Source organism: Planococcus citri, chromosome 2, assembly GCF_950023065.1.
Source record: "Planococcus citri chromosome 2, ihPlaCitr1.1, whole genome shotgun sequence".
NCBI classification, from domain to species: Eukaryota; Metazoa; Arthropoda; class Insecta; order Hemiptera; family Pseudococcidae; genus Planococcus; species Planococcus citri.
In genome coordinates this window covers 77,142,981-77,165,575 of record NC_088678.1, presented here as the reverse complement: position 1 = coordinate 77,165,575, position 22,595 = coordinate 77,142,981, and the positions used below count along the sequence as shown (strand labels likewise).

General features: G+C 33.4%; 2 protein-coding genes across 4 annotated transcripts; one reads left to right on the top strand and one right to left on the bottom strand.

The window, feature by feature from the left end:
• Nucleotides 1-1,073: 1,073 nt before the first annotated feature.
• LOC135837824 (uncharacterized) lies at nt 1,074-7,496 on the bottom strand. Of its 2 annotated transcripts, XM_065353218.1 has the most exons (7): nt 7,341-7,496; nt 6,607-6,993; nt 6,237-6,525; nt 3,058-3,475; nt 1,676-2,043; nt 1,341-1,530; nt 1,074-1,255 (listed from the first exon to the last, which is right to left on the bottom strand). In XM_065353218.1, exons 3-7 carry the CDS (start codon nt 6,246-6,248, stop codon nt 1,134-1,136), a joined length of 1,110 nt encoding a protein of 369 aa, XP_065209290.1. In that variant the 5' UTR covers nt 6,249-6,525; nt 6,607-6,993; nt 7,341-7,496; the 3' UTR covers nt 1,074-1,133. The 2 variants fall into 2 exon arrangements, with proteins under 2 accessions (XP_065209290.1, XP_065209288.1); XM_065353216.1 differs by lacking the exons at nt 6,237-6,525; nt 6,607-6,993; nt 7,341-7,496 and having other exon boundaries at nt 3,058-3,884.
• A 201-nt stretch (nt 7,497-7,697) lies between these two features.
• On the top strand, nt 7,698-15,153 carry LOC135837823 (uncharacterized). 2 transcript variants are annotated; one of them, XM_065353214.1, is made up of 3 exons: nt 7,698-8,203; nt 8,506-8,772; nt 12,239-15,153. In XM_065353214.1, exons 1-3 carry the CDS (start codon nt 7,934-7,936, stop codon nt 14,435-14,437), a joined length of 2,736 nt encoding a protein of 911 aa, XP_065209286.1. In that variant the 5' UTR covers nt 7,698-7,933; the 3' UTR covers nt 14,438-15,153. The 2 variants fall into 2 exon arrangements, with proteins under 2 accessions (XP_065209286.1, XP_065209287.1); XM_065353215.1 differs by having other exon boundaries at nt 7,698-8,772.
• The last annotated feature ends 7,442 nt before the right edge of the window (nt 15,154-22,595 follow it).

The following is a 22,595-nucleotide window of genomic DNA, read 5'->3' as shown; positions in this document are numbered from 1 at the left end:
CGAAAAACGCACTTTAGCACTTGAAATTTTGACAGGTGATGAAATTTTTGCTTGATCTTTCAATCTACCTCTGTACAGTTTGAAAAATTTTCTGCCAGGCTTATGTTGGAACGCAAAATCTGCGACTTCGGCTGACCTATCAATCATAAGTAGGACCACCTTTTTTTTTTGAGTACAATGGCTAGAAATGTTCCTTAAGACCCCCCCCCCCCCTTAAGAAAAAAGTTGTCCCGGAGGGTCGACGGGGGGGGGGCAATTTATCCTTAAGCGGGCTCCACGACTATTTGGACTTGCAGACACACAAAACTACATGCATCACATCTTTACTATGAACTAGAGCAGCTCTATGAACGCATCCTAATCTGCATCTTCATCGTCACAATGAACGCACCCTAAGTCTTCTAGAATTTCATTGTTGAAGAAACATATACTTACTAGTAATTTAGGCATGGCCGATTTATAAAAAGTACCTACCTATTTAAATCAAATATCACAGCTTTTAGAATTAATGGATGATGAAAATATAAAAATTACCATCCTTAAGTTCGACTACGTCTTTACCCAAATCGTCGCTCTCTTCATCCGTTGATGCTTCACAAAGAATGCCATCTGCTTTCAAACATTCACTTTTTGCATACATACATACTAAATGACAATCCAATAATTTACCATGCGCGTTACAAGGCTGCCATTCACTCTTTTATAAGCGGTATAATCTTCACAAAGAATGCCATCTGCTTTCAAACATTCACTTTTTGCATACATACATACTAAATGACAATCCAATAATTTACCATGGGCGTTACAACCCATGCGGAAAAACACCAGTTGTATTTACCAGTGGTACCAGCCTACTGGGATTTTCGACACCCACAGGTAAAAATACCACAGGTAATCACGACTGGTTATTACAAGTGGTTGTCACCACATGTAATAACTGGTCGTGATTACCAGTGGTATTTTTACCTGTGGGTTTCGAAAATCCCAGTAGGCTGGTACCACTGGTGGTTTCTTCTGGTAAATACAACTGGTATAAATTTTCGAATTGAGATGAAATGAATTGCGACCACATGTAAATCAAAAAGTCATATTTATTAGTATTATTGCTCCATTTCAGCTCGGTGAGTCTTCGGTTACTGCAACGATGACGACTGATTATTCATTCGTTGAACTTTTTTTTTCGCGTTGCCACACTTGTTTCTGATGCAATTATTCAACAGCTTCATTTCATTGGGAAAATGTTTCTCGGCGTAGTCTGAAAATTAAAGTTCAAAGTAAATAATAGCTATGCATATGCTTGTAATTGCATATAATATGTACTTCTCAAATAATTCACTTACTTTTGATTCTTTCGATTTTTATGGGATCCAATTGTTTTCGTGGCTGTGCCAGCTCAGGGTGTTTTTTGTAGAAATTGGGCACCTTTCCTGAGATAGTACTTTCAGCCATCTCCGCATCATCAAAACTTCGATCCATCGCATCATTTACAAATGAACTCAGATTGACTTTCGAACATTTGGCAAAGAATACCTGCAAATGTTTGGGGAAAAAATTAATTAGTGAAACAAATTAAACCTTGTCAATTTGACATGCACAGAAACAAAAAAAAATTCCAAGTACTGGCTTTCTCTGCAGTGTGGATAAGACACAAAAATAATTTGAGAAATATACACACCACTGCATTAAAAACTGAATCTGCACTTTCATCTGGTTTTTCTTCAGCTTTGTTTCCTAGTCCGTCAGATACGAGATTGTCACAAATAGATTTGGTTTTGTGATCGTCAAATACAGTTTCTTGACAAGAGTTAGTTGTTGATAGCTCGATTGCAGCTGATGATAAACCCAATTGTGAGCAAATGTTAGCTGATGATTTGTTTCGAGTCGATTCAACATCCGACAATGGCAATTTTTGAGTAAATTCAACAACAGACGATGGCAATTTTTGTGTAACAGCTGATGACACGTCGCACTGCCTTGCTGAAGTAGCTGGAGTCCTCATTAGATTTAGCATATCCTTCAGCTTTTCTTCCATCTCCGATAAATCTTAAATTGAATAAAAACAAAATGAATGTAGGGATAAAAAAAAAATTGGCATTTGAGAATACTTAGTATAGTTTATACTCATCAATAGATGTGGATCGTTTATTGAATTACACTAAATTCAATCAATACTATACATAGGATGGTTCACATTCAAATTTAAGGAGGAGGAAGTGATCCAAATTTGAAAAAGAAATCGTATCAAAGTTAATAAAGTTATACAACTTTTGATATCAAGTACCCATATCATTATATGCAGTGAAATTGCAAAATTTTTTAAGCTAGAATTCCACAATGATCCACATCAATTGTAAACAAATGAGTAAAATATAGATACTAGGAAACAATCAGGCCACCCCTGTATCAGGGTTACAAAACATTTGAATCCAAATGATTCGAATCCGGATTCTAATCCATTCTTGGATTCGAAAAAATTTATTCGAATCCGATAATCTGATGTGGATTTGTGACAATGATTTGAATCCGAAAAAGCAAGTCGGATTCGTGAAATTATTCAAATCTTTTTGATGGATCCATAAATTTTCAATTTTCTCGTTTTAGATCACAAATTTTTGGGAAAGAACCTGTATTTGTGAATTCGAATACGGATTCGAATCCAACAAATCTTAAGGATATTTCATCGAATGGTAATGTTATGATTGAAAGTTCGAAAATGACTGAAATTGGGATCTAATTATTTTAAATAATTTAAATTACCATATAAAACCATTGTTTGTTGAAAAAATTTGGATTCGTGGATTAGAATCAGATTCGAATCCACAAATCCACATAATTATTCGAATCCGATTCAAATCCACGGATCAGACCCAATTATTTGAATCCGATTCGAATCCAAAAAACAGGAGTGATTCGTGGATTCGGATTCGAATCCATTTCGTACTGGATTCGTTGCAACCCTGCCCTGTATGCAGAGGGGTGAGTAATAATTACCTATCAATTAATAATAATTATGCAGTATAAGTATATTGGTAATGGATATGGATAAATATTACGAACATTTACGAGATGTTGCAATCGTTTTAATTTCTTTGAGTTCTCGTTTGGTCGTTTTGACTTCATCCTTCAAACACTTGTTTTCTTGTTTCAATGCAGAGTTATCTTTTCTCTCCAGCAATAGTTCTGCTTCTAAGACAGAAACTTTCTTTCTCCATTCTTCGATTTTCATTTGGTCGTCGTCGGTGTCGCTGTCATCGGTGTGGCTGTCGTCATCTTCTGAAGACGGGATCGGAGTTGATCGTTTACGTGGTGTCCGTTCTTTCTTCATACCACATGGCATGGGTTTTTTCGTAACAGGTTGCGCCGATTCTGTACTTGAGATAATACCAGCATCAATTTCGTTCATTAGATTCATCATGTTTTGTTGTGTATTATCAGCGAGCTCTTTTTTTTTACTTTTTGAATCGGATAATTTTTGCTGAAATGAAAAACGATTGAGTGAATAAATTTCCATTTCAGAAAATTCTATCTAACTATAATACATAATTATACTAAAACAGGATTTCAAATGTTTTCAATGGCTGTCATAACGTTCTGTAATATTTAATAGTTTAGTATTTTATCAATTTGTTTTTGTTCTGTGTTCTGTAAAAGTATTACTAGGGCTACTATAATTTCATACAGGTAAGGACAGCCGACATCTTCCATCCAACCTTGAACACAACAACATTAGAATGCATCTGTATGCATATAACTTTCCATATAAAAAATGTAATTTTTTTGATTGTTCGCGAGTTCGGGTGAACTTTCATGTGGTCTCAAATTAAAGATGATGAAATTCCTTATCGATTGGTGTTAAATTTTCATCATTTTGCGTAAAAATGACGATTTTATGAATACTTTTATTTTACTGATTTTTGCATACTATACGTACGTCATCTTTAAACTGAAAATACTCGAAATTTTCAGTGGACACATAGGTATTTGAGTACAGCAAAATGTTCGTGATTTTATCCTCTTTAAAATGAGATATTACCGAAAGCTCTACATGCAACCGTTCAAAAGTTTTCGAAGTTTTAAGTTGCGAAAACAAGCTGCGGATGGTAAGTATTGAACTTTGAATTAATATTACTCGAAATTTTCAGTGGACACATAGGTATTTTAATACATCAAAATGTTCGTCATTTTATCCTCTTTAAAATGGCTGTTTACCGAAAGCTCTACCTTCAAATGTTCAAAAGTTTTTGAACTTCAAAGTTGCGGAAAGTGGTCAAATTGTGTTATTACGGTTATCATGTGTTATCAGTAAGTTATAGTTTTGATCAGTAACCACTTTTCGCAACTTTGATCTTCAAAAATTTTTGAACGGTTGAAGGTAGAGCTTTCGGTAAACAACCATTTTAAAGAGGATAAAATGACGAACATTTTGATGCATTAAAATACCTATGTGTCCACAGAAAATTTCGAGTAATATTAATTCAAAGTTCAATACTTACCATCCGCAGCTTGTTTTCGCAACTTAAAACTTCGAAAACTTTTGAACGGTTGCATGTAGAGCTTTCGGTAATATCTCATTTTAAAGAGGATAAAATCACGAACATTTTGCTGTACTCAAATACCTATGTGTCCACTGAAAATTTCGAGTATTTTCAGTTTAAAGATGACGTACGTATAGTATGCAAAAATCAGTAAAATAAAAGTATTCATAAAATCGTCATTTTTACGCGAAATGATGAAAATTTAACACCAATCGATAGGGAATTTCATCGTCTTTAATTTGAGACCACATGAAAGTTCATCCGAACCCGCGAACAATCGAAAAAGTTGCATTTTATACATGCATAATTGTATGCATACTATGATAAGATAACATGTTTATCCATTTCTTGGATGGGCAATGGCGGCTGTCCGTACCCATAACGAAGTTTATAGTAGCCTTAGTATTACAAAACAACAGTGTTGGCAAAACGAAATTATTTCGTTTGGTAAAATGTTAAAAAAAACGCAAAACGAAACGAAATAAAAAAACGCAAAACGAAACGAAATAAAAAAACGCAAAACGAAACGAAAACAAAACGAAACGAATTGCTTCTCCATATTACATAACGTTATGAAAAACGAAACAAAATTAATTTCATTTTGCCAACACTGCAAAACAATAGAAATGTTTGATGTTTTGAAAAAATTGAAAGAAGAAATAATTACATGAAAATGAAAAATTTTGAGTCTTTTGACCTATAATTCATCAATTATTGATTTTTCGTGTTCATTTATGATTTTGTTTGTAAGTAGGATGTGCAAAATTTCGATGTTTTAGTAACTTTATTTGCTCTTCAAATTCTTGTTCAATAAAGTCAAAATCAAGTTATGGCAATTAACGCTAATCAAAACACAAAAATGAATAAAATAATAAAGAATTTTTCATAGAACAGAAACTGAAAATCCTTTCATTAATAATCATAATTAAAACTGGCACAATGCTGATGAATGAATAGCAAAATTTAAAATAGAAAGTTGATGTTATTTACACTAATTCCTTGAAGTATAATTATATACATACTTTTTTCAAATTGGCGACTTTCAAATCTTCTTGGTCTGGATCAGCCCTTTTTTTAAAATTTTTTCTATTCGATTTGTCGATTTTTGACTGTCCTGTTGTGGTAATATTCTTGACCATTTCCGTCATTTCCAACCAACCTATTTTCAAAAAACAATGTACATTGAAATCAAAAAATTAACTTTGATTTTTACAAAAATTTGGATTGGACCCTCTCTTTCCCTTTTATTTTAAATTTCAAGTAGGTAACCATACTTTATGATTCTGTATAAAGGAAATTATCGAACTAAGTGAAATGAAATAAATGGAAAATACTAAAAACTGCACCAGTATTTTAAACTGCTTTAAAATTTGTAAAGACGAACGAAAGGTTTACAGAAATATTGGCCTTCTAAATTTTGCTTCTCATTATTTATCAATTTTACGAAATAGAACTCTCTTGTTTTCCTTTCTTTTTATATAAATTTTTAATTTTTTATAATTTGCCAAATCATTGAAATTCAAGAACAATTAAAAGAGAAATTTTTCGTGTTTAGTAAGAATTGCAAATTTTTATAGCAAATATGAGAACAAAAAGTTGTACTAGACATTGAAGCTATGGAACTAAACCACATTCCTCCTCTCACATGGCTATTGATCTATTTTTAAAAATCTATTGTTTGTAAAATCTTATACAACTTACTTCCAACACCATATATTTTTGTTCCTGGCCATAGCTCCCACTTCAAATTCTTCTGTTTAGCTACTGCTCTTGCCATTTTTGGAGGTGGTTGTACTTCTACATTCTTCGGCCACTTAATCGTAATTGGAATGGAGTCATCTATTACTTTTTGAAAGTCGTCTTCATTTTCAGGCAATATCACCCATGGTTTATATCCCACAGCTACACTGCCATCACCCTCAGCACCGTTAAACTCGCAGCACACTAAATCTGCAGTTGAATAATCAATTTCATCGGTCATTTTCGTTGCCTAAAAAAATAAAACATCAAGTACCATAACAGAATTTGAATCACTTTTCACATATGCTTGGCTTATCTGTAATAAACTTACGTCTATACTTGGTGAAAACGGGGCAATTTGCAATTAAACTGACACTTTCCTGACTTATATCTTCCTCGTGATCAGAGAATGACTCGAAATCAAGCGAAGTACTTCTACGTTTACTTGAGAGGGGATAGTTTGCCAAAATGCTAACGCTCTTCTGACTGCCACTGTCACTGCTTATTTCTTCCGGATCAGAGAATGACTCAAGATTAATTAACGATGCACTTTTAAGTTTTGTTGAGAAAGGATGATTCGCTAATAAGCTGACGCTCTTCTGACTATCACTTCCTTTATCTGAATACTGATCCAAAAGAGTCGAGTACTTATCTAAAAGAGTCACGTATTCCCAAAGTAATTCTTTCACGCAATCACTGCACCTGGGTACTGGATATCCTACAAAACACAATAATTATCATTTCAATTCGGTATTTCAAATTTGATATCAGCTTTATGCAATCTGAGTACATCTATGTACTCGAGTCATGAACTATATGGAAGCGCCGATGGACACAATGTAAATTCGTCAACAATAGTAAATATTAGAGCTGGGTGTATAGGGCCAGTGAATAGTTAGAAAAAGTACATATTTCAACTAATAAGTATGAGTTGCATCATAAATACACTTTTTTTCAGCTTAATCCGGCCATGAAGACTTACAGACGAATTTACAATGTGTTTATTGGCACAAACACGTTGATATAATTTCGATGTAAATATTATACATTCAATATTTTACTTACTTTTATTCTTGAACGTAATGAATTCCATTAATCGGAATTAATGTTGACATCACTTTAAATTGCACAAAATATAATCCAAACAAGACGATTAGATATTTCTACAAAATTCACAAAGCACAATTCTCACATCAACAATTCAACATGGACGACTTCATTAGTATTCTGAAATTTGGTATAAAAATGATTTTGAAATTCAACCAATAGCGATCGAGTATTTACTTTTTTTCGTCATGTGTACGTGACCACGTGAGCAGAACAGAACATATGGATATGTGATGGGGCATGCTTGTTTACAAAGTGATTATCACGTACGTTGTGTTGGGTTGATTTTTCATTTTTCCATCAATTTGATTACGTTAATTATTTGTTTGATAATTTCTAATTGGAAATTGCAAATGAAATGTGACCATGTACCCTAGGAAAATGGAGACGATAATAATTATGATTCAAAATTGCTTTAGATAAGTATAATTGTGTAATATTGAGTGTATCATTAAGAAATAAAGTATTTAGATACTTTGTGAAATGATTTGGAATTTGTTTCCAGATATCACCTTGATTTACCATATGGTCAACAACAGCTGATCTACGTTATGCTTGATATTTCCCTCCAAAAATTATTTCCAGGAGTTATGGTTTCATTAAATCCGTTTTGTAAGTGTATTTTTTTTATTGTACATACATCCAAAAATCCAGATTCATGTGTATTTGTAGTTGAATTTTTTTCTCATAAATACGCCATGGAAAGAATAAAACGAGTGAGACCTGTGAATTATAAACGGTGGTTGAAGATTCCTGAGTTGGAAATACCTCGTACAACTTTACTTTCTCGAAATAAACGAATACGTTTGAATGATGCTAATGTAAGTATAATCCTACTCATACCATATCCATAAAGTACAAAAATATCATTTATGTAGGTATCAAATTAGTACGATTACTAAAATCCTCTCTTGAGTTTTTACAAATTGGATTCATGTGGCTGTAGATATAAGAGATGAGTAACAATATCATATTATAACTGAACACCATATAACAAGACAAATAAATACGTTGAATTTTTTAAAAGTTGTATTCATATCTGTGCTGCATACACGTCATAATTGTCTAATTTCGGTTTCTAATTTTCTAATTCAATTTTGGAATTTTTTATTTACTTCATTAGATAGACGAAGGCAGTTCAACAGGTGGTGTCAACATGAATGAATGTTTTCAATTGGTGAGAAATGGTGATTACGACGTCAATGATTTGCTAGAATGCAGTTCGAACGAATTTCCAGAATTGATGATAAATGATGAAAGCAATGTTGCTGATATCAATTCATCAGAATGCCATAATCGATCACATGAATCGTTGATATTTGATGACAGTGGTGCTGATTTACGAGACTGTGGTGATGATCGGTCATCAATGCATGAGAAATCTCAACGTGTAAGTATACTTGTAGAAGCTCAACTTTAACTAGATTGGTCAAGAAAACTCATATAGACTGCTTACATTGGATACATTGTGATTATATAATCCATATACAATTTTTGAAAATTATATTAATTTTTTGATTCATCGAAAAGTTGGTTGTAAAATCCTATTTTGTCAAAAATCGTTTGTACCACCTTTTTACTTTCATTTACATATTTCATCTCCTGTAATACAAGGTATTATTTTGACGTAAACTATGTAAGCAGTCGATATACTATACTGTTCGTATAATATACTGCAGCCTTGTGTCACCGCTGCCGATATACCTATCCTAGCTATGCTACAAAATGATACTTCTAGTCACTAGTAATTTAATAAATTTTCGAATTGTGACTGAAAAAAGTTTGTTAGTCTAACCAAAAAATATGCATAAATGCTTAGTTAATGTACAAAACCAGGGTTGCAAAAGATTCGAATCCAAATGATTCGAATCCGGATTCGAATCCATTCTTGGATTTGAAAAAATTTATTCGAATCCAATAATCCGATGTGGATTTGTGACAATGATTCGAATCTGGAAAAGCATTATTCGAATCTTTTTGATGTATTCGTTTGATAACAAACGAATCCATAATAGTCCGGCATATGACAATAGGAGTAATTGCACCCCCCCGCCGATCCTCCGGGACAACTTTTTTCTTAAAGGGGACATCCTAAGGAACATTTTAAAGCAAACTTGCCATAAAAAAAGTTGGCCTTACTTACAAAATGGCGGCCATTTTGATTGACAGGTCAGCCGAAATCGCAGATTTTGCGTTTTAACATAGGACTTGCACGAACTTTTTTAAACTTTACTAAGGTAGATCGAGAGATCATGCAAAAACTTATCACCTGTGAAAATTTCAAGTGCTAAAGTGCGTTTTTCGATTCTTGGTGAATTTTTGAAAATCGAATTTAGGCCAAAAATGAGGGAAAAAATCAAAATTTTACCAATTTGACCAAGAAAGCTGAAATTTGGGATATACCCTATTTTCGACATGCCAAATCGATTGGAAACGGTTTCAACCTGTTTTGAGCAGTTCTGGAGCCTCCAGCAGATTTTTGAAACTCGAAATTCCCACAAAATTCCATCAAATTGGAGTTGTAAAGCTAAAATTTATTCTAAAAACTAATTTCAATACGCTACGAAGTACTGCAGGCGAATTTTAACTCGTTTTGGAGCCTCCAGCGACTTTTTGAAAATTGCTGAAACCTCCAGCAGATTTTTGAAACTTTAAATTTTCACAAAATTTCATCAAATGGAGATTTGATGGAAAGCTGAAATTTACTCTACACTCCAATTCTAACACCCTCGGCCTCTGAAGACGACTTCAGGTGAGTTCAAGTCATTTTAGAGCCCCCACGACTTTTTTTTGAAAATTACTGGAGCCTCCAGTAGATTTTTGAAACTTGAAATTTCCCTAAAATTTCATCAACTAAGATGGAGAGTTGAAATTCATTCTGCAAACTAATTTCAATACGCTACGAAGTTGACTGCTGGTGAATTTCAAGTCGTTTTGGAGCCTCCAGCAACTTTTTGAAAGGTTGTATGACGTTTTTTTGGAAAATTGAAATTTCCTAAAAGTAGCTGGAAGCTTCAAACCCATTTGAAACCACCATGTAGTCTGCGAAGTAAATTTAAGCTTGCCAACTCCATTTGATAAATTAATGTTGGGGAAATTTCAAGTTTTAAAAAACTGCTGGAGGCTCCAGTAATTTTCAAAAAAGTCGCTGAAGGCCTTTAAATGACTTGAACCTACCTGAAGTCGTCTTCAGAGGGTGTTAAAATTGGAGTGTAGAGTAAATTTCAGCTTTCCATCTCAAATTTGATGAAATTTTGTAAAAATTTAAAGTTTCAAAAATGTGCTGGAGGCTCCAGTAATTTTCAAAAAAAAACGCTGGAGGGCCTAAAATTACTTGAACTCACCTGAAGTCGTCTTCAGAGGATGTTAGAATTGAAGTGTGGAGTAAATTTCACCTTGCCTTCTCCATTTTGATAAAATTTTGTGAAAATTTAAAGTTTCAAAAATCTGCTGGAGGCTTTAGGAATTGCCAAAAAGTTGCTGGAGGATCCAAAACGACTTGAAATTCACCAGCAGTCAACTTCGTAGCGTATTGAAATTAGTTTGCAGAATGAATTTCAACTCTCCATCTTAGTTGATGAAATTTTAGGGAAATTTCAAGTTTCAAAAATCTACTGGAGGCTCCAGTAATTTTCAAAAAAAAGTCGTGGGGGCTCTAAAATGACTTGAACTCACCTGAAGTCGTCTTCAGAGGCCGAGGGTGTTAGAATTGGAGTGTAGAGTAAATTTCAGCTTTCCATCAAATCTCCATTTGATGAAATTTTGTGAAAATTTAAAGTTTCAAAAATCTGCTGGAGGTTTCAGCAATTTTCAAAAAGTCGCTGGAGGCTCCAAAACGAGTTAAAATTCACCTGCAGTACTTCGTAGCGTATTGAAATTAGTTTTTAGAATAAATTTTAGCTTTACAACTCCAATTTGATGGAATTTTGTGGGAATTTCGAGTTTCAAAAATCTGCTGGAGGCTCCAGAACTGCTCAAAACAGGTTGAAACCGTTTCCAATCGATTTGGCATGTCGAAAATAGGGTATATCCCAAATTTCAGCTTTCTTGGTCAAATTGGTAAAATTTTGATTTTTTCCCTCATTTTTGGCCTAAATTCGATTTTCAAAAATTCACCAAGAATCGAAAAACGCACTTTAGCACTTGAAATTTTCACAGGTGATAAGTTTTTGCATGATCTCTCGATCTACCTTAGTAAAGTTTAAAAAAGTTCGTGCAAGTCCTATGTTAAAACGCAAAATCTGCGATTTCGGCTGACCTGTCAATCAAAATGGCCGCCATTTTGTAAGTAAGGCCAACTTTTTTTATGGCAAGTTTGCTTTAAAATGTTCCTTAGGATGTCCCCTTTAAGAAAAAAGTTGTCCCGGAGGATCGGCGGGGGGGTGCAATTACTCCTATTGTCATATGCCGGACTATAAATTTTCAATTTTCTCGTTGTAGATCACAAATTTTCGGGGAAAAACCTGTATTTGTGAATTCGAATCCGGATTCGAATCCAACAAATCTTAAGGATATTTCATGGAATGGTAATGTTATGATTGAAAGTTCGAAAATGACTGAAATTGGGATCTATAATTATTTTAAATAATTTAAATTACCATATAAAACCATTGTTTGTTGAAAAAATTTGGATTTGTGGATTAGAATCCGATTCGAATCCACAAATCCACATAATTATTCGAATCCGATTCTAATCCACCGATCAGACGAAATTATTTGAATCCGATTCGAATCCAAAAAACGGGAGTGATTCGTGGATTCGGATTCGAATCCATTTTGTACTGGATTTGTTGCAACCCTGGTACAAACTGAAGAAGCTTCTAAATTTGATATCCTTTAATTGTGTTTGTTCACAGAAGTTTTTGAATGGCTCGCCTATTTTCGCGGAAGAAGCTGAAATTTTAATAATGGCGTACATCATAAGATACAATTTGAATGATGAAGCAGTCGACGGATTGATACAATTATTTACAACATTGGTACCTGAATGTACGTTACCCAGGACAATTTATAGTTTTATGAAGAAATTTGACTCAAGGAAGGATGTTTCTGCTTTAAAAAGACATTTTTGCAGTGCATGCTCAATGATTATTTCATGTGGTAGCGACAAACGCGGAGCAATGTGTAGCAAATGTTCACGTGAGTGCAATAGTGATTTTTTTTATTACTTTCCAATCAAGGACGCTCTCACACAATTTGTGAACAGTTCGGATTACTTGATTATGATTAACCGACATGAATACAGCGATGTTAATGATGGTGAGTATTGTAAGAATAATCAGAACATAAGCAAGACAGATGTAACTTTACAATTGAATACTGATGGAGTTTCAATTTTCGATTCTTCAAATAAGTCGCTGTGGCCCATTCAAGTGCTCATTAATAATTTACCTCTCCTATTAAGAAGAAAATACCTACTGCTATGTGGACTATGGTTTGGCAAAAATAAACCAGACATGAATATGTATCTCAGACTGTTCGTTGAAGAAATGAAACAACTTTATGATGATGGAATCGTTAGAGAAGTGGATAACACTTTGGTAAAAGTTCATGTTGTATTATGTGTCTGTGATTCCGTAGCAAGACCCACATTGCAAAACATCAAACAATTTAATGGAGAGTATGGTTGCTCTTTTTGTTTACAAGAAGGAGAGATTTCCAAAAGAAGTACACGCATATATCCAAAAATGAGCATTTTGCCTATTAGAAATTTAGAACAGCACATGGCAGATGCTAGAAAAAGTATTGAAGGTAGGCCTACACCTATTAATGGCGTAAAAGGTCCGTCAGTTCTAATGCTGCTTCCCAGTTTTGACATAACAAAGTGTTTTTCCATCGATTATATGCATTCGGCGCTGCTAGGAGTTGTTAAGCAGTTCATTGAGCAATGGTTTGATTCAGCAAATCACGATCAGCCTTGGTACCTCGGTACAAAAGAGTCTGATTTTGATAAAAAATTACTGAGTATACGACCACCATGCGAAATTAGTTGGCTTCCTCGGCCAATTAGTACTAGAAAAAAGTGGAAAGCAAGCGAGCTCCGAAATTTTTTATTGTATTATTCGTTCTATTGTATAAGTGACCTTCTACCAACACGTTTTGTTAGCCATTGGTGTGCTTTAATATATAGTATCAGTACATTTCTTCAACCTTCGATAACTACAGAAGAATGGCGAAAAGCAACTGAGGCATTATTTCATTTTGTTATCAACATCGGAAACCTTTACAATAAAAACTTCTACAGATTCAACGTGCATCTACTTCTGCACCTACCCATTTGTGTTCGAGAATTTGGTGCTCTTTGGGCAACATCTTGTTTTCCTTTTGAACACTATAACGGAATTTTGAATAAATTATTCGTAAATGCAACAGGTGTTCAACAGCAAATTTGCAAAAACTATTTTCGATTTAAAAAACTGATGTTGGAGTCTAACAAATTTTATGACTCGTCCGCTTTTTTAGATCAGGTACCTTTAGGTAAACAATTATTCATCAACTTCATGAATGGTGACAAAGATGAAAATCTGCAGCTGACTGGTGACGTCTACCAATTCTCTGTTAGAAAAACACGTGCAACTATCAGTATATCCGAGCAACGTTCTATTGAGGCAGTATTGGACTCGAAGATTGACATTAATGCAGTCACATTGTATCAGTTTTGTAACGTTAGAGGAATGCTGCTTCACTCATATGATTTCAACAAACTGAAGAGTCGCAACAATAGTATCGTTCAGTTACAAGACGCAACTGTGATCATGGTGTGTAAAATTTTGAAGGTTTTTATCACGTCTCCTATCGAAATAAATGAAAAAAGGATTGTGATAGAAGCGATTCCAGCTACAAAAAGGATTAACAATTCAAATCTACCCAAGCAAAACAAATTTATTGCTTCTGTAACCAAGGAGTTGGTTTTTAATTGTACACGACAACGTATCTTTGTTCTGCCTGAAATGATTCAGAAAAAGTGCGTTTCCATTAACGTAATTGGTGATGATGATGGTATTAACTATACATTGGCAACCCCATTAGCTAACCATTTAGAAAATGGTTGGTGAAGAATATATAGCTGCGTATATATTAATGATCGTATTATATGTGCATGATAATTAGGTATATACATATATCATTATTTATTAATTGTCATAATTTTTTATTTTTTTTTTATTTTATCAACCCATGCAGATATATGTTGCACTCGAATTATATTTCAAATAAATAATATAAATATGATCTTGCAAACATTAATAAGCCTAAATTGAAACATTTCATTTTTTTAAGACCATTGCTCTTTCTTCATATTTTTATTAAAATCATGTTTTCTAGTTCTCATGGTCATACATTTCATGGATTTTACTCATTTCTCAAAGCGCGTATTGATGCAATTCAAGTCTTAACATACTATACATAACTCTTGAAAATAATATGTATGTACATAGATGATATTTTGCCATAATAATTTTTTTTTTTAAAGTGAAGGCAATGGCTACAGGTACTACTAGTAACATGAAATACTTACCAGTGATAAATTTTTACCACTGATAAAAACTACTTATACACCAGTGGTAAATATTTACCACTTGTCAAAACCATACCACTGGTACCATTAAATACCAGTGGTAAATTTTTACCACTTATAAAGACTACTGGCACACCAGTGGTAAATTTTTACCACTCATAAAGACTACTGGCACACCAGTGGTAAATTTTCACCACTGGTGAAAACTACTGGTACACCAGTAGTATTTTATTTTACTACTGGTGTTTTTCCGCATGGGAAGGCTGCCATTCACTCTTTTATAAGCGGTATAATACGTTCTGACTTTTTCTGTAGGAAAAATGCCAACTATTTCTATCGCTAAGTCTATAAACCCTTGTGGAGAAATTCTATTCAAAAGAAAATAGCAAAATAACCGTATTTAGAGCAATGAAATCAAACGAGTTTTCAATTTTTTACTTACTACTTGCATCTCACTTGAATTTTTCTATTTTGTCTGCAATCGTTGATTTTTCAAAAACAGAGTCGCGTTCGCGTGCGATTACCAAATGTGCGATCGAATTTCTGCGTTTCCGTGTTAATTTCTCACGGTTAGCATTATGATAATAAAGTTATTCTACCATCAGATGAGTTTTTGAGATGAGTCTTTTGTTATATGTAGATGATTGTAGAATGTTGGGCGCCAATGAACTGCTGGCCATACCTGCCTCTAATTCAGCTGTTAGAGCGGTTAAGCTCAGCTCATAGATGGTATTTTGCTCAGTATTAATTAGGATGAATATTTTAAGACTCGTTTAAATAAATACTCTCAGGGTGTGGTTTGTGGGAAATCTCTATATTAACACATAATATGACAGTATAAATATACTTACGTATTATACACAGATTTAATTTGTCCTCAATCGGATACATTGTAATTTCCTAGGCTAAAATGTACATATATATAAATTTCGATGACATTCTTTATTACATTTATTTGGTAGGTATATACATATAATATAAAGAAGTAGCACTAATTACGTACAATTCGTAATAAAAACTTACTACATACATAATTATGATAATTATGAAGTTTATTTGTTAGATTGATGCGTTTCTGCTTTGCTTAAATTACACCGTTTTTCATTTTCCATTGTGATTAAATCTAAAGTTGAGTATGCTAGCCTTGGTTAATTTTTCTTGTTATTTGTAATATTTAAATTGAAGATTCCTGTGAGCTGCCCAGCAATGATTGGCAGATGAATCCACGAAAGCACCAAATACATATTAGCTACAATTAAGACAATTATGATTGTAAAGATGTACAACATTATGTACTGATGTAAAATTCATCTTTTCATGAGAACTATCATCTTCAGAACAGTCGAGTTTTTCCTTATAACATTATGTTTTTTTCGTTCGTTTGCAACATTAATGGCGATTGGTGATACTCGGATGACTTCTCCGTTTATATGTGTATTGTAAATTGGAAGAAGCAATTACGAGTAAATACATACCCACTTAAACCGGTTCACTTGTTGAAAATTGAAATTGAATTGCACCCTCACTTGTACATAGAAGTATCCTTCACTCGAATTTGCAGATAACCCTACATATAAATTGGTGTCAATTTCTCTCAAATGAAATATTGGTGTAGAATGGTGTTCTGTTGATGAAAATCATATCTGAGTGAATGATGGTCGGATTGTTTCATTTGAAGATTTGGCGTACGAGTATATTTTTTCCAATTCACCTAATGCATTCGAGAGTTGTAAAAAATACAATTAGTTATAAATGATATGAAGCACTTGGCAAAAACCTGCTTAACTGCATATCTATGTACCTAACTACCTATATACCTACAAGGTGCGTACTTAATTGAAGCGAGAAACACCAAACACAAAAAGTGATAAAGTTTTCAATCCCCCCTCCAAATTTTGCAAAAAGTGAGATTTTCGTCCGTCGGAAAAATGGTCGACTAAGGGAATTTTTTTTTCAAAGATTGGGTACTGGCAAAAATCACGTATTTAACCGAATTTTTTCGACTTTAAACGCAATTTTCCAGTACACTGAATCCATTCTTCGCTTGGTATGTCGAAGTGACGAGAATTGATATAGGAAACATTTCGAACATGCACGAATGCAGGATTGAAAAAATTAATCAAAAAATAAAACATCAACTATATTACTTGTACATGTACAAGTGTACTTATGTACATATTATGCTATACTTGAAATATTATGAGAGTACTTACTTTTATACCGCTCCCGCCGCCGCTGCGCTCTGTTATTGGTGGATTTTCGTGGGCATACACTATCTCTGCCTGAAGATCAACTGGAAAAGCAAATTTGGAAATTACTATAAAATTGCACTTTTAACGCGTTGGTTTTTGTCTTTTACAACAAAAACTTACGTGGTACGTCGTCGCTTTGGCCATTCGCCATTTGGTTATGTAGTTCCATTGACGTTTTCCATCAAGTTATTTGTATCAATCCAAAAAATACGAATCATAAGCAAAAAGCCATTATTTTGACAATTTTTGTAAATAATTCATGAATTTAGAAAGGTGAAAGGGTCAAGATTTCGATCTAGAGTAACTTCAAAATGTTTGTCATCGCTATTAGGTAAATAAAAAAAAAAACAGTGGTGTATTTTGAAGAGAAAAAAAATGAATGAACTCCGAAGCCTTGGCTTAGATCTTGGCCAATCGCGCTGATTTTTTCGTCGATCTGAACTTACACTATTCACTAAACACATATGTAGGTACATACATATTTTTAATTCATCAAAATTATGCAACCATTTATACGCTTCGTGACGTCAATTGTATTCGCCCTATACTCGCGGGTTACTACTTTGGGTCAAATAGGTACTGGTTGGAGCTCAAATTGTGGGGATATATCCTGAGGAACCAATAGGTTCTACTCCAACCACATTTTCTGCTGATTTCACCCACACAACATAGGCCTTTATTTCCAAACCGGTGGATGGGTCTTGGGCAGAACACGAAGCTCCAATCCAGCATTTATTACACGAATTCACATATTGTTAAATATTAGATATTATTAGTACATTTAGTGCTACATTTCATTATCGTCTGCTTCTGCAAAAATTGAAATAAAAAGTATAAATCTATCTCGATTTTGAAAAAAAAAAATCAAAAATTGTCAAATTAAGTTCATGTTGAATAATTATTGTTCTTGAACAATTTCGTAAGTTTTGCTGTCATTTTCGATCGCTGATGTATCATTTTCGATCACTGTGCCATGATTTTTGATTAAAGTATCACCATTATCTATGTCTGAAAATCAAAATTGAACTCTAAATAAATATTTCTCATTTGATGAACAAAATGGAATGCTATTTTTATGCTGCAAATGATTGCATGCAATTTATGGCTATCGAAATTCGTACTTATCATTTGACTCAAGATTACTAGTATTCTGAGAAGGAAACCGTGCTTGTCGCACCAGTAATTGTGTAAAGAGAAAACTTAATAAAATGATAAAATGAATAATTTGAATAAATAGAATATTTTTCTCGATCACAATTATCGTAATTATTCATTATAATTTATAATATTACAATAGGTAGCGGGAAAATGTATTCTTTCATTCTTTGAAGCACGCCTTCAAAACAACAACCAGTAAATATTATTTAATTTATTTCTTCAAAAACCATTTACGAGTTTGCGATTTACATGCTTTACCCAGAGGCAGTTCTTTCTGACAACATGTTATTTTCTGGTCAGCTGTTTCTCAGATATTCTTTTTTGTATCTATTTGGTACCTGCAAAAGAGCCTATTTTTTGGCAGATTTGAGTGAATGATTAGACGAGTCATTTTGTAGAGAAAAATTTTTAAAATATACATATATTAGCGGTTAGCTTTTACAAATTATTATTACATAATATCGAAATTGAGAACGGTAAAATGAAAGTCTTTCAATGTTTAACCGAGTTATTCGTTCGACTTTTTTAAAATGTTTTTTAGTTCACGAGCTAACCATATCTATTATAGCTGTTACCTGAATCAACCTGCACTTTGGTGGGAATTCTGCTGGTGATAAATAGCCTAATTACTTACTATTCTGATGTCTCTGGAGGGGAGTATTATTTTCCTGTACAATAACTCGTGTTTTCATTTATTTTGTGGAGTAACATGTGATTAAGATTTAAAAAAAAAAATTAAAAATGTGACAAGAGATTCATTTAATTGAAATATCACTTCGGAATGAAAATTCCCTTTTGTTCATATACATATATCAGATATTGAGAAAAAGAAGAATTTCCAATTTAGGGCAGTTTTTTGATTCAAAAAAAAAATTGTTTTTAATTTCAGAATGTCTTTAGTCCACGTCAATTCGACCAAGAAGGGGTAGGTGGATTCGGCGATTTTTTGAAATTTTTTCCTGTGGAAAGACCTTTCGAAGGGATGACCAATGGCACAAATCGCAGCCCTCTAGCCCATTTTTAAAGGCAGCCAGGGGGTGTCAAAGTTTTCAGTGAACCTAAAATATCATCCATTTCAGCAGTGGATTACTCTATAACCGCGATACCTACCAAAGTGGAACTTTTCCCCATTGTTAGGGGTTTTGAAAGTGTTGGTACTTTTTTTCGTACAAAGAATTAGCTCAAAAAGTTTTGAAGCGTAGTTTTCATATCGTTCCAACTCTCAAAGATTATGAAAAAAATATATTATATGGATAACTTTTCATGTTGAACAACATATTAAAAAATAGAGATGGCACCATGTCGCAGAATCGATTTAAGAAAATTTTGAGTTTGCGAAAAAATTCGATGTTTTGACTTGAAACATGAAAAAAAATTCTGATTGGTGAAGGTGACCCATGTGACCCCTCCGTTGAAGAAGTTAAAAAAAACCCTTCCACTCGATAAAATGAACTCATCACAAAAAAATCAAAATTCTGAGTGAATTGAAAAAATAAACGAATTTTAATTTTTTTGCTACGAGTGTAATTTTTATCAACTTTTTCATGAAATACGTCAGAAAGAGGTCAAAATAAGGCAACTGAATAAATTCAAACGTTTTTTGATGTTTGAAATTGAAAATTGAATTTTTTTCTAATTTTGATTTTTCTGTGAGGAGTTCATTTCATCGAGTGAAAGGGTTTTATTCAACTTTTTCAACAGATACGTAAAAATAAGGATCAAATGAGTCAACTTCACCAATCAAAAAACTTTTTTTCATGTTTTAAATCAAGAAAATCACGTTTTTTCGCAAATTTGGAATTTTTTAAAATCGACTTTGCGACATGGTGCTATCTTGATTTTTCAATATGTTGTTCAGCATGAAAATTTGTCCATAATATATTTTTTTCAGAATTTTTGCTAGTCGGAACGATAAAAAAACTACGTTTTGAAACTTTTTGAGCTAATTTTTTGTACGAAAAAAAGTGGCAACACTGATTTTTACGATATCACCAGAAATCCTTTCAAAACCCCTAACTATGGGAAAAAGTTCCATTTTGGTAGGTATCGCGGTTATCGATCGAGTAATCTACTGCTGAAATGGATGATATTTTGGGTTCACTAAAAACTTTAACACCCCCTGGCTGCCGTAAAAATGGGCTAGAGGACTGCGATTTGCGCCATTGGTCATCCCTTCGGAAGGTCTTTCTACAGGAAAAATTTCAAAAAAATCGCCGAGCCCACCTACCACTTCTTGGTCGAATTGACGTGAAATGACCCTTTATAGGTATAATTCGAAATTTTTTGAAATTGTCAAATGGAATCAAAATTTTCATAATTTTTTCCAAAATAAAATTTTGCAATATACCACGTTCATGAATTTTTTTTTCTTTAAAAAATACAAGTTTTGGGTGAATATGTGTCGAATGAGAGGTACTGTATTCGTACACGAAATTTCAGCGAAATTAACCAAGAAGAACACGTTCAACAGCGATTTTCTTCAATTTTACCATGGTAAATTCAACTCTTTTTGCTCTGTAGAGCGTTGTTTGGGCCAAATCCGGCTGGTTTTCAGCATACAGGTCCTAAAATACGTGCATGCCAACAATGAGCCGGATCCAACTCATACAACGCTCTACGCAGCAAAGTGTTGAATTTCTCAGGGTAAATTTGAAGAACGTATTCCCCTCTCCCCCGAAATGTGTTTTTAAGAATTGAAAAATCATGAGGAAATTGAGGAAGTACCTATAGTGCTTTTGGAGTACACTTTTCGCTCCCATGAACAGTTTGATCGGGTAGATGTGTATTTCTGACATTGTCCTTTGATGAGCGCTTCAAATGTTCCAACTCCTTAATGAAAAACCATTAGAAATTTGTAGATAACAAAAATATTACTTTCAAGTGAAAAAATAATTTCAACATTATGGTACATATGAGTATCTCTATAACTTACAGATTTCACACCATGAATAGTTTGATTGATTTATGAATAATTATTGATAAAAACTACATGTGTATAATCAAAGGTGAAAAATCTATAAGCTTATTTACTTACAGTTTTCACATACTAATCTTCAGATCGACTACTTCAGGAAACGAGCTTATTTTTCTCATGATATACTTTTTTCCGTTTATTTTAAGTCCAGCATATCACACACGTTGCTCGACTTCTAAAATGAAAAAGAATCCGCTTCTGAGTACCACGAGCAAACTTCTTCACACCGCCTCAAAGTGATGATCAATCAGTATACCAGCGTATGAAATCCTTGTTTCAAGTTTTGCGATGATTTTAAACGTCCAAGTTTTCAAAAGCCATCTGCTTTTGTAATCTTACATTTTTGTCTCACTTGATAGCTAGAACGAAAATTGAGTTTTTACTTTCTTTTTGAACCAGTTGAACAGTGAAATTGTTTCTTAAATTGAAAGTAGTAATTAAAAATGGACTTTCACAGGTACATATAAAAAAGTTTACTTACAACTTTTTTTTTTTTTTTTTTTTTTTTTTTTTGAGTTTTCTCATTCATTTTTTGTTTTTTGTTGAACTCATTTTCACCGAACTGATGTAATATTACATTATTGAGCTGTCGAGTTCACTATGTGTGTATTTGATCCAATTTGAAAGAATAGCACACAGAAAAAACAAATTTTTTTTCAACGAAGTCACTCATAGTTTTGTAGGAATAATTTCTACAATCACTGAAAAATCTTAATGTAATCATTTTCCTGATTTTTCAGTGAGAACGCCACAGTGCTGCATAGTAATGTTGCAAAATTATGTAAAGGGACCAATGATGGTCTAAGTCATGTGCAAATGCAAGAGGAAAATAAGTTTGCTGACGTAATCTTACCCCTGTAAAGAATTCGATTCAATAGTGGACAGATTTGGAATTCGACCGGTGATGAAGATAATATGTACTCAAAAGGGTGGGGGAAAATTCTCAAATCGAACATTTTTGGGAAGAATACTTCGAGTTTGATTCAAGATTACCTCCTCCCCGAGATAGGCGAAATGCCCTTGAACCTCGGATTTCGATATATAACTTACAGGGTACATATGTTTAGTACCCCAAAAAAATTCTCACCTTTGAGAGCGCCTAAGGTGAATCTTCAGACTTGAATAATACATAAGTAATGGACTCGGGAGGGTCGAAACCCCAATTTTTGCATACTGTAAATTTTAAAGCAGGATTTTTCCATAAAAAGATTTTTTCATCTTCAGTCAGAATAGGTACCACAAAGATTTCGATATACAAATAATTTACAACGAGGAAGACTTACTCTAATTTATCCTTTTTCTTTTGGTTTCAC

Coding starts and splice junctions, on each gene's coding strand:
- LOC135837824 (XM_065353216.1), bottom strand. CDS start 3,511: ATGGAAATTTATTCACTCAATCGTTTTTCATTTCAGCAAAAATTATCC. Junction 2,044..3,057: donor GATTGCAACATCTCGTAAAT/GTTCGTAATATT, acceptor ATTCAATTTAAG/ATTTATCGGAGATGGAAGAA. Junction 1,531..1,675: donor ATTCAGTTTTTAATGCAGTG/GTGTGTATATTT, acceptor AAACATTTGCAG/GTATTCTTTGCCAAATGTTC.
- LOC135837823 (XM_065353214.1), top strand. CDS start 7,934: ATGCTTGATATTTCCCTCCAAAAATTATTTCCAGGAGTTATGGTTTCA. Junction 8,204..8,505: donor TACGTTTGAATGATGCTAAT/GTAAGTATAATC, acceptor TTACTTCATTAG/ATAGACGAAGGCAGTTCAAC. Junction 8,773..12,238: donor TGCATGAGAAATCTCAACGT/GTAAGTATACTT, acceptor GTTTGTTCACAG/AAGTTTTTGAATGGCTCGCC.